Source organism: Sceloporus occidentalis, unplaced genomic scaffold (assembly GCF_023333645.1).
Source record: "Sceloporus occidentalis isolate IW3139 unplaced genomic scaffold, rSceOcc1.0.p SCAF_35, whole genome shotgun sequence".
Classification (NCBI taxonomy): Eukaryota; Metazoa; Chordata; class Lepidosauria; order Squamata; family Phrynosomatidae; genus Sceloporus; species Sceloporus occidentalis.
Window position 1 is genome coordinate 5,196,116 of NW_028317015.1, and position 12,810 is coordinate 5,208,925.

At 40.5% G+C, this 12,810-nt stretch overlaps 1 protein-coding gene across 1 annotated transcript in view; it reads right to left on the reverse strand.

The window, feature by feature from the left end:
* The window catches only part of LOC149298009 (serine/threonine-protein kinase SIK2-like), an 83,469-nt gene extending 71,270 nt beyond the window's left edge, over nt 1–12,199 (reverse strand). Inside the window, exon 1 of the mRNA XM_089487871.1 lies at nt 12,065–12,199. Coding sequence (XP_089343997.1) covers nt 12,065–12,199 — 135 coding nt within the window. The remainder of the gene's footprint in view (nt 1–12,064) is intronic.
* Between the last annotated feature and the right edge of the window lie 611 nt (nt 12,200–12,810).

A 12,810-nucleotide genomic window follows, 5' to 3' on the forward strand; every position in this document is an offset into this window, starting at 1 on the left:
TTGTTTAATTCTTTATAGACGTCAAGACCTGCATACCGCAGAACTAGAAGCTTTTTTGAGCAGCGCCTTTCTCACCTAACGTTCAAGTCTGAATAAACCGGTGATATCACGGGATACTCAGGTCGTGCTTGGCCAGCGTACTAATCCGAGGAAGATGTTGATGATTTACAAAACGTAATTTGTCAATTTACAAGAGTTAAATAAAATGTTCCTCTTTTAACAACCAAAAAATGATGGATTAAGGGCAAAAATGAGGGCATTTTTAAATTTCTACTAACAAGTCTCCTACGAAGTTAAATCTGTATTTTTGCAATATTTTTAATAAATGTCCAGTTATTTATTCTAGATTGAACAGACGCAATCATGCTGAACCTATTTACCTTTATTGTGTGAGATTGTTCTTTGTTTGGAATAAAACTCTGCTCTGCCTTTACTTCTAGAAGCGAGGGGAAAAAAAAAAAAGAAAAGAAAATGAAAAGAGGGAAAAAAACAAAAAATGCATTCCTATTTCTGATTTGTGGAGTTGTTTGTCCTGGAAATCAGAAACACAGGCTTATCATTCTAAAATGAAAAAATAAATATCCCCGCTCCATTCAAGGATATGGTCTTCAAGGCCTTGCTTCACCCCCTGCCTAATTTCCATAACCTCACATAATCCATCAGGAATGCAGAAAAAATCCCCGCTCGCTTCAGGCCAAACTGGCATCGCTGCTTTCCTACTTCATTGTTAATGTACCAGGGGAACCGAAACATGTAGAAAGCAGCTGGCGCAGAACCCAACATATAGGTAGCAGGGCATTAAGACCTTTCACACCGCTTACAAATCTAGAGCAGTCAATCGTCACAAAGAAAGATTGTTTATTAACTGTGCTTTATTTTCACTCAAAAGCAATATTTAAAATTAGGAAAGTAGGCCATACTTGGGAAAGCTTGGAGTTGACTCGGAGTCTACAGATGAAGCTCTGGTCAGTTTCTTCTTTCTTCCGACAGAGAGCTCCATTTGGCGACACTCACCCAGTGTTCATGTTCTGCCTACACCCCATCCATTTTACCCATGCCCCTTCCCACTAAAGACCTGTCCCTTCCCATCACTGGAGAGCTCCAGGGAGTTCTCTATATGCTATATCCTACACTCCCATCAAGTATCTGGAATCTATATGGAGAGGATCCACACATTGTTCATACACTAACTAGATATTTACAAGCACATGATTAAAACCAAGTGTAGTGGGATAAAGACACAATGAGATTATGGACCATTCTAAACCTAGGACAGTTAGTTGGTATGAACTTGGCAACAAGACTAGTGTACTGCAAAGGCTGCAGTGATCAGACCATATTGACCAGAGGAGCGCGAGCTGAGGATATCTATGAAAGGTTCACCTGGATGTTTTTCTGCTGCCCGTTGGTCGCCCTGTTCAGCATTCATCATTGGTTATTAGATATTTCTTGATATCATGAGTATATCCCGCAGAGGTGCCTTAATATGAGTGAATACCCTGTAAATTATCTGTAGATATTAATGTCAAGGCTTGAGAAACACACTTATCCCATCGCCTAGCATGAGCGGAAAATTGCATGACGTGGAAATCTGTAAAAACGCAAGCTGGTGAATAATGCTTTGTTTTCGGACGCTCTACCCTGTAATTTATGTTTAGCTGCATAGGAGGAATAAGATGAGAAAAGTTGCAGAGGCAAGTTAATAGATTGCCTTCTGAAGGCTTAATCACATACAACAACACAGGAACCTTAAGAATACTTTTTGTTTCTATGGTCACATGACAATTAAGCGTTCCCAGCAAAAAGGAGATGAAATTTGGTTAAAAGAGAAAAAAGATTTGGGCATTTAACAGTACTAGAAATTATGATTCCGATGCGACATTTAGTTACGAAAGCTTTATGTTTAGCAGAGTAGCTGGAACAGCATATTTACTATAACTTCCTACAGAAATCAGACCGGTAGATTATTGATCCTATTACGTATGGGTTACTACCGTATTTGCTCGATTATAAGACGAGGTTTTTTTCAGAGCAAATGCTAATCGGGGTCGTCTTCTAATCAGACCTCAAATAGAGGTCTGATTATCAGACTAAGATCCAGATCCCCCGCACCGCTGCAGGGGACCTGGATCCTCCTGTCTCCCCCCCACACACACTTACTTACCGGTGCTTCCTGCTGTATTGCCGGGGCAGCGGGTTGACGTCTACGCGATCCGCGTAGACAACGTCCGCTGCAGCCGGAAGGAGGTGGAGTTGGCAGCGGGGGTTGTCTGCGTCCGTCGCGGATACCTTCCCCGACTGTCAGAGATCACAGTTCCCCCGGTGCGAGGAACTCTGATCTCTGACAGCCGGGGAAGGTATGTGCGACGGACGCAGACAAACCCCCGCTGCCAACTCCACCTCCTTCCGGCTGCAGCGGAAGGAGACGTCAACCCGCTGCCCCGGCAATACAGCAGGAAATTGGAAGCACCGGTAAGTGTGTGTGTGCGTGTGTGCGCGTGTGTGTGTGTGTGTGTGCGTTAAATGGGGGCATAGGGCATTTCTGGAATGCCTTATACCCCTATATGCCACTCTGGCATAGGGAGGTATAAGGCATTTCAGGAGGCAGAGTGGCGTTAAAGGGGCATTTAATAGAGCACTCTGCCTCCTGAAATGCCTTATACCTCCCTATATGCCACTCTGCCCCATAATATGCCTTTTAACCCCCTAGATGCCAGAGTGGCATATAGGGGTATAAGGCATTTCTGGAGGCAGAGTGCTCTATACGATGCCTTTTAACTCCCTTAATGCCACTCTGCCTCCTGGAATGCCTTATACCTCCCTATATGCCACTCTGCCCCATAATATGCATTTTAACCCCCTAAATGCCAGAATGCACATAGGGGGTCAAAAGGCATATCATGGGGCACAGTGGCATATAGAGGGTTAAAAGGCATATCATGGGCCACAGTGCCATATTGGTGTGGCAAGCCTGGGGGCAGATGTGCGTAACTGGGGGACAGGTTGGAAAATACAAGGAAATAAAAACAAAAAAAATATTTTTCTCAATCATAGCTTTTATTTAAAAAAAATTGTTTACATGAATTAACATTTACCGGTAAAACTTTTTTCCTTTAGGGTCGTCTTATATTCAGGCTTTTTTTCCTAAGTTAATATTCAGATTTTGGGGGGTCTTATAATCGAGCAAATACGGTATATACCGGACCCGGCCAGGGCAAATTGCACCTACACCGATTAGCATAAAATAAAGAATGTTTTGTGTCGGCAGTAATTTTTAAGAGCCTTGTCTACCTGTCTCCTTCAATGTATACAGCCCTGATTAGAGCCAGTAAACATGGCAAAGAATACCAATTTAACTGCCAAGTAACAACAGTAACAAAGTGGGTGAAAAGCCTGTGACCTTGAAATGTCCTACCGGCAACTTTTTAAACTACAGCTCCACATAGCTTGGTGGTGTAACGGAAAAACACGAATAACTATTTTTATTTAAAATTCTTTATTTACATTTTCCGAGGAAGATAACCAAATAACAAAAACCGAGACTTTTTCCAGCAGGGTACCACGACAAAAACTGCAGCAAGTCTCTACCTTTCAGTCGACAGATACAGTTCTTTCCACATCCACTCACTGAACATTTTGAAGAATTAGCTGAAACGTGTAATAATATGAATTCAAAAACTGTAACAAAGATAAAATACATTGAAATAAACCTAAACTGATTACAAACAAGGACTACGTCAATAATCCCACTATGCTGCAGATTAATGCCCCCAAAGGTAAACTGTGGTTCCCTGGGGCAGCTATGCGAAAACCTCTGGCATTAGGTTGCGGGTTCTGTTACCATTGGGTCCAGTTTTTATAATATAAGTAGTATAAGTAGTATAGTATAATAAGGTTATCCTAAGTATTTAAAGTTATGAAGCTGATCACGCCTGTCTTACAGAGGTTAACGGGTTCTAGGGTACACGGATGGCACTTTCACTCATATAGTTTATTAACCAAATCAAATGTATGCATAAGAACGGATAACCACAGAAGAATTCAACAGATAATGCTTACACCCTTCCTCCATTAACCCTTTCTCCAACTATTAACCCTTACAACATGCCTTGAACATACTATTAACCCCTTTGCATCACAATACTCTTTTAGGCTTAAAAATACTAAGGGTCATACATAAACAGCATTTTTGTGGAACAAATGCCATAGCGACCCCCTGAAACGTTAGCTTTGTTTATCTGTAGGGTTTCTCATGGACGAGGACACAACGGCCAATTCCAATGTTTTAAACATAATAATAATAATAATATATAGTGTATAAGTATGTATTATAAAGACTTTAAATGTTTGGTGCAATAGAAACCCTCTACATTCTATGGTTAATTTGGTAAATAGTGAATGGTATAATGGATAAACAAGGATTATCTAATTATGCAGGGCCATCTTGGTTTTCGCAGAAGAGAAGCTCACAAGGGCTGAACCGGTACGCGACGTTGGGGAGTTTTCTACTCTTGTGCAAATGCCAGCTTTAGCGGGCAAATACCTCATTTTGGTGTACAGTCCGCCCGTGAAATAACATAAAAGTTTAGTATTTTCAACTTTTGAGGTCATGAAATGGGGTAAAACGATGAAATAATAGTTACAAGCCACACAGAGACAGATTTCGCCAATGATCTTGTTGACCAGGAGTTTCAGTTCACAGGTTTTGCGAGACCCTAAAATGTAATGATTACTACATCCTAACAGTTTTACTAATCTGCACCCAACAGGCCCCCTAATGTATGTTTATCCGGAGGAATGGGGGTTTTCTCCAGCCGGCGTGCACACAGCACGTGCGATAAGTGGCATAGAATACATTTTAGAATCAGCTGGCCCCGAAGGTGCCTCATACACACCAGTAACCTAGAAATGCTTCCCCCGCTCCCACCGTCTCATTAACAAAGAACATGGTGTTCTATCGCAGGATAAAAAGCAACATAAAACGGCCTGATAAGAAGCTTCTGTACAAAGCAGGAGATGCTGATCGTCTACACGGAAGGGTGCAGCTCTAGCAATCAACACGAACGCCTATCGGCCAGATAACAGGAGAAACCGACTTTAATCCGGTCGTGTCCGCTGCTCCCAGGTGGCACGTTCTTGGGCCAAAGGCACACATACATTTTATATACATCAAGGTCATACTGCAAATGGGATGGGATTTTAGTTAAGAGATGGCACAAAAAATGAACTGCTGGGCTCAAGAATATTTGATGCCAATGCATAAAAACTAAATGCCCCTGCCCACCTTTTGAAAATCAAAGCTTAGCGATACGTCGTTCACCTTTATGGATCTCAAATGGATCGTTGTAATAAAACAAACTAGAATATGACCGTACATCCCGTCATTAGTTACGGTGACAAACCTTTTATTTCTCTTCTTGGTACATACAGTAGTATGGCACAGATGCGCAGAACCAAAAGGACTGATTCCACTAAATTTCATTATTTAGGTTTTGATTTTTTGTACGGCGAGCTCATGGTTGATCAGCAACAAAATAGCTTCTAAAATAAAGAACTTTTTTTTTTCTTTTTAACATAAAAAAACCACTACTTTTTATTTTCCTCTATATATTGATGCCGAAGCAAATTGTCATTTTCTGCCTAAATTTTCTTTGATATTAAGTAAAATGGACTTTCACTGTCAGTCATGCATATCCACCTCTTCTTAGCTGAATTTTTGGATCGCGAAACCAGTCACATGAAGGTAAGCCGTTATCGGATTGATTATTTTTTTTTTATCAGTAAGGTCTTAATATGTTTGGGGCAAAGAAGAGACAGGAGAGACGAGATAGAAACATTGAAATACCGTATTGGCTCGGATATAGGCCGCCCCCGTATATAGGCCGCACCCGAAAAGTTTGGTGCTTTTTTTAAAGACAAAGTTTTTTTTCTTTAAAAAAAGCACCAAAACAAACATGCTGCCGCTCTGTCTCCCCCCCCCCCGAGATATGCTGCCACTCTGTCTCCCCCCCCGAGATATGCTGCCACTGTCCTCCTCCCCCCCCGAGATATGCTGCCACTCTGCCCCCCCCCCCCCGATTTACCAGAGGAGACTCCCGGGTGTCTTGCGGGGCCGGCAGGGGACATCTACGCAATACGCGTATACAACTTCCGGTGCCAGCACTCAGCTGATGTGCCGGCACCGGAAGTTGTGTACGCGTATTGCGTAGATGTCCCCCGCCGGCCCCGCAAGACACCCGGGAGTCTCCTCTGGTAAGTCTTGGGGGCAGAGGTAAAACGCATCGTGCAGCCGGTGACCCCGTGGGAAGTGCTGGCAGGGGAGGCTGTCTGAGCGTATCGGGGAGTAGGATGCAGGTCCCCTGCACCGCTGCGGGGGATCTGTATCCTAACCCCGCTGCCTGCCCGGCGCCCGGGACTGCATGTCCCGGGCGTCGGGGCGCTAGACCCCGAATATAGGCCGCACCCCCACTTTAAAAACTTAAAGTGGGGGGAAAAAGTGCGGCCTATATTCGAGCCAATACGGTACTTTAAGGGTAAAGTACAGGAGGGAAATGTTAGAACAAAAAGGCCATAGTCTAAAACTAGAGAGAGTCAGATGGGATTTAAGGAAGTTCTGTTTTACTGAATGGGTAGTAACAAATGGAACAGCCTACCATCAGAAGTAGTAGAGGCTATTACAGTGAGGGAAAATTAAAAAAAAAAAAACAACCATGTTAAAGTATAAGACTATCCTGAATCTAAGATGAAAACCAAGGACTGATTAAGGTTTAAGTCTCTGCATCAGGAAAAGTGGACATACTAGATGGGCTGAATGGTTTTTATCTGCCGTCAAGTTCTATGTTTTTGGTTGTGTCACTTAATCACAAGGTCTGTTGATTCCAAATCAACGCATGTCTAATCAGATAAAAAACAAACCAAAAAAACTAATGCAACTCCAATGAGATTATTGAAAACTTTAAACTAAATTAACCCCCTTAAGGACAACGGGCGGTCCCTAAACCCATTGAAAACAATGCATTTTGAGCCCATACATGTACGGGCTTTGTCATTAAGGGGTTAAATATCATAATAATATTAATAATAATTATACATCATTGTCGTAAGAGTCTTATTATAAACGTATAGAGATCATTGTAGATAAAAAAAAAAAGTCCCTACGTTTGTAGAGATTATTATAAAACCAAATTTGTAAAACCGCAGATACGCAAGATTGTAATATATATTTTTAAGTAAAAAGAATGGATTTCAGCGGTTTCTTTAGCGCAGGTATAGCATGGTAGGTTTGTATTTTCTAGAACTTGTATTGGTGTAGAAAGGGTTAAATTAAAACCCATATACTATTATATTTTTTCCTTTATATCACATCAACAATTCACGCAGCACGTTCAAGGGATTCGACAAAACTCAAACTCGCAGACCGAGATGAACGGATAGGTTAGGGTCAGGTAAAGCGGGCATTGTTAGCAAGTTTGCCGTCGCTGTGTTTTTAGGTCTCTGCCCGTACGCAGGGTGTTTGTTTCAGCCGAGTTCGATGCGTTAAGCTTCTTTGGACGCGTCTCAACACTTTTACGATGTTTTTTTTTTTCCCTATAGTTTGGCGCATGCGTGTAAAAGTGCATCCACGCACTAATACTCAGCTTGTCTCATTAGACTGTTTAGTAGATGTTGTTCTCAATGTACACTTTTCTGTAGCAGTCATAGTCTAGAATCCATGGTCGCTGTTTTGGTCAGGGAATGGGATCCCAAGTCATGTATTTTTCCCCGCCGTTAACTCTAATAAATGTTTGGATGGTCGGAGAATCGAGCCTCTGAAGTCTGAGGGTTGAATTTTCGACATTGTACACTCTCTTGCTAGGTGTATGAGGCCACCATTTATGATGCACCAAAGAGGATTGGTGAAGAACAGAAAAGAAATACATACTATGGATGAACCTGGACCATGGCAGACACTCGACAGTAGATGACGCTTCCCGTGTCAGTTACTGGCCTTTCTTGGTCACCGGGACCAACAATACCCAAATAAAAAGGGCTTCCAGAGCAGGGTTCAGTTCCGCTTCCAGGGTCCGGGACCCTCTCCACACTGAAATACGAGCTGTTTCACAAACAACTTCTACCGAGCACCAAGGAGGAAAAATGAAGCATTCAAAATATGTAGGTAAACACGGAGCAGCTCTGCTATCCCACCGGGTACGCTCGCAGACACTAATTTCATAACACCGGCATAGACCCGGCTATCGAACTACAAAGTGCCAGTCTGTACCAAAGCAGCACTCGTTACTTAAAGCAATCAAACGCTGCTACCTCCGCTGGCACGGACTGTAACGAGGAATCGGGCTCTTTCTACCGAGCATTAGACAGAGGCAACGGCAAGCATTAACAAAACCCCTGCCCCGAAATCGCTTAGGCCACAAAAGAAAGCACTCCAGGGGTTACGCACTAAACTGTATAGTGCTGGAGAGTAATAGTTTGGGGGGTTTTTTATATATAAAAAAGAAAGTTTTTATAGTAAGGCTATAATTTGGCCATAAAGCTAGTAAAGTAGAAGAAACGGGAGAACGGAAACGATGAAAATAAAAGCTACAAGATGAACAAAAACCACTAACGCTGGGAAACTAAAGAAAGTATGTTTAATGAAAAATAAAGTAAATGTATATGCATATATAAAATAATTAAATATGCCTTAGATTGGTGCTTTTAAATTGTATTTGCTGGGTGGGTGCTGATGTCTTGCTTTATTATACAGTATATATATATATATATATATATATATATTTATTTATTTATTTATTTTTATTTATTTATTTTTTTATATTTATTTTTTTAAATTTTTTTTGCAGAATCCATTATTTTAATAACAGCAAAAGTTACATGTTTTTACTTTTTGGTTTCCTGGGAGACGCCGGTTTTAATTTCCTTGCAGCCAATGCAAACGATCCTTATGACTTACTAGCATGCATTCTTATCTGTTTAAGTAAGGACAGCATCATAATTAGATTAGGAGCAGCGAACAAACATCAGGATGCGCAATTAAACAGTAAAGGGATGGACAGTGTTATCGCCTAAAGAGATTAGACAATGATCATGTAATAATGTATCCAATGCAGTAATGTGTCTCTTGGATTAACAATTATTACAACATTAATGAACAATTTACAACAAAACTATTTTTAAACCTAAAAATCATGTCTGTATCTGCTAGGTGTCGCTTATTGGATACATTATTTTTTTTTTTTATAGCAGCATATATATATATACATATACACACACACACACACGTAAACTTTAATAGTATTAGAGAAAGTCTTCAAGTATATTAAATGTTTGTTAGGCCAATCAAAACATCAAATTACTAATATAATGAGTGTGTAATATATATATATATATATATATATATATACACACACACACACGGGACTTTCCATTATAGTTTTTTCTTGGGGGGGGGGGACCTGAAGATGTGGTAATTCCTATTTTGTCATTTTAGAGCTTAAACATTTTTACATTATTTTATTACCAGAGACCTATTTTTCTTGGTATTTCTTTTTTATTTTTGTATATGCATGTGTTGCGTTAACAATCATTTTCTTGTTGACATAATTGGGTTGAAATTCTATATTTGCTATTTTATTATGAAGGTTAATTTAGATATTTATTTTTTTTATTATTTTTATTTGCAACTCACTCCCTTTCCATATTTCTCTTCATTTTTTTTATATTTAACCATTTAAATACACTTACATTCATCAATATATTTTTGTCTATATATAATGGTAAAATACATGCATGCTCCTAGAGAAGAGTAATATTTCCATATTTTTCTTTGACAAGAGGACGTTTCCATGACAAATACTTCACTATTATTAACACTGTCACGACTGTGCCAATATTCTCGCAATGACCTTCCTGATACCTGTTGTCTGGAGAAATATAATCTTTCCTTTGGGTTACAATGAACGAGACACTTTCAGTAGATTGTTAATATTTGACGCCATATTTCGAGTCAGATTCTCAAACTGCTCACACTCACGTCAAAACGGGGCAAAACTCTACATTTCTAGATAACGTGGAAGGGTTTGCGGCAATAATTGGAGCTCATCACACTCTAAGGAGGATAATTCTTCATTACAAAAATAAATTCAGCTTATTCTCACAATTGTCAGCAGAATCTGGCGTTATATGTCAAAAGCCAAATGTTCTCTGTGACCTGAATTTAGGGTCAAGTCAAGTGTAATCAAAAAAAAAAAAGCGACACATTTGCACATCACCAGACCAGGAGCTGCAACAGGAAACCAGGGTGCATGAGAGGTTTTAAATGCCACTTGTGCAATTCAAATGAAAGGCAGAGAAAAGAGCGACATACTCGATACCAAAGAGGCTTTCGTACAAACTGGGTTGGTCGGCGTTATACAATCCCCAGAACTTCCAAAGAACTCCTAAAGGAACATCGACCTTGTTGCCAAAATGCTAAATTGTGTGAGGGTTTTATACAATCGCTCTGACTTTCAAATAACTCCTAAAGGAAAACTGACCATGACGGCAAAACCTTTGTGTAAACATCTTAAGGAGATTAAAGCCCATTAAGAACACCTGTGCCATCAAGACGCACCAAAAGGTCACATACGACTAGTAGTTAATTTATAAAAAAAAATTAAAAATCATTAGTTTCAATCATTATGTAAATTAAATTAATGACCAAGTGAAAGATGCTAATTTCTTTACCCATTGATCATTAAAAAATGACCCCTTATTACAATGAAATTTTAGAGAGACCAAAGCCCACCTAAGAAGATTATGCATAATAAATAATATGGCATTAGGAGGAAAATAATGTTTTTTTCTGCTATAACCTACACCGTGCAGCCCAGACATTTATTATGCAGTCATCGCAGTTTCTCAGACCATGAGAAGGAAAAAAGATCAAGCTTAGCTTGGATAACTTACCTTTTAGGTAAGAAATATCAGTTTACATCTCCCACTATGGAGCCAAGAGGTCAAATGAAATGTCTACTTCAATAATAAATGGACATGGAGAGATTTATCTCAATGGAGACAAAGATCTCCAAACTTATATCACCTTATTGTAGAATTGGGCATATTTTATACATTGAGAAATCACATCTAATATTAAACACTGAATTGAGTCTATTTGTGCTTTAAAGTGGACAGTGTTATTGGAACTAAACCTTAAATCTGGATAACATACACTAATCAATGTCTCAGGTTGGCTAAAAGAATAGCAAGTATGATATGTACAATGACCCAAAAATCAGGATTTTTTTTTTTTTTTAAATAAAAAATAAAATAAAAAAGGCCCATTTGGTTTTACATGTTTTTTTGTTGTTTTTGTTTTTAAATATTTCATACTCTGCCACTAAATGGTGCCTTTGAAAGGCACTGGGTAGGGAAACTAGAATAAAGCAATGATCATTTCTAGGGTCATTATTTAGCAATTGGTTACTATACTCCTTTGTATATAAAAACATTTGTAACATTTAAAAACAAACAAAAATATCCAACAAACACAAGGAGACCGCACAGTTATATGTGAGTGACATTATTTGCCACTTTTTACTTGTTAAATAATATACATTATATATACATACAAATAATATATATATATATATATATATATATATATATATATATATATATATATATATATATATATATATATATATATATAGTGACCTTTAGAGCCACAGTTGTCTCTCACAATAAAGCATTATCGGAAACAACTGTCACATAGACCAACCGAATCCAAGAAAAGTTCCACTTTTTATCATTTAACCCCCCCCGGGACACTCAAAGGGTTAAAAGCAGATGATCAGACTTCGAAAAGCAAACAATGTCCAGCACATCATTTTAACAGGAGAGAATGAAAAGTTTGTGTCACACCGGAGGCTGGGGAGGAATAAACCCAGACCCACCGGTGGCGATTTAAGATCAGCAGCTTTTAACTCTCGGTTTGCGGGAGGTGGGGGTAAATGAGCAGCCAGGGCATTAGGAGTTGGTGGTCACTTGAAAGATATATGTGTTCGGTACGGGTGCGTTAGGGGTTACTTGCCTCGGTTTTGGTAATGCGGTGCCGGGCCAGCTTCACCACAGCGAAATTCCCCTTCCCTAACGTGCGCTCTATGTCATAGAATCCGACCCGGACAGGACCCCTCTGGACATGCTTCTGACAATCCGCCATGACCATGCTGGGACCCCGGACAGCGAGATCCAAGGGGACAAAGACATCAACCGGCTCGATGGTCTCCCCCAAAACAAAACCCCGACAACGGGGCAGAGGATGAGCAGCGAGTCGCAAGCCCCGCGGCGATCAGCTCGGGCTGCCCATGGCTGACAGCCGCTCTACTTCTACTGGATCCCGAGTAAAAAGAAGGGGCAAACACACGATGTAGCCAATCAGAAGCCAGCATGCGCTGCCCAGGTAATGCTAACATAAAAGGACTTCAGCCGCCCCCATCAAATTAGGGCTCCAGATCTATCACAGTCTGTACCGTCCGGCTTCCAGAATGCGAGAGGGTGATCTATCCAGAACCGGCAGGGCTGATCACACATCCAGGCTACAAAAAGCCGCAAACATGACGACGGCCCCCCCCGCCGGACCATAAAACAAATGAATCGGATCAGTGGGAATGAGGCCGCTAAAGTCTGCTCATCAACTTGCTGCACACAGAGTTACATGCAGATGATCCAAAGTGTGGGGAAGCCGGGCGCACGCTGCCGCGCTCACACATATGGCAGCTTATCGTGCACACCGGGGCTCGTGTGATCACTGCTCCGGCAGAGTGTCACACTCAGGGA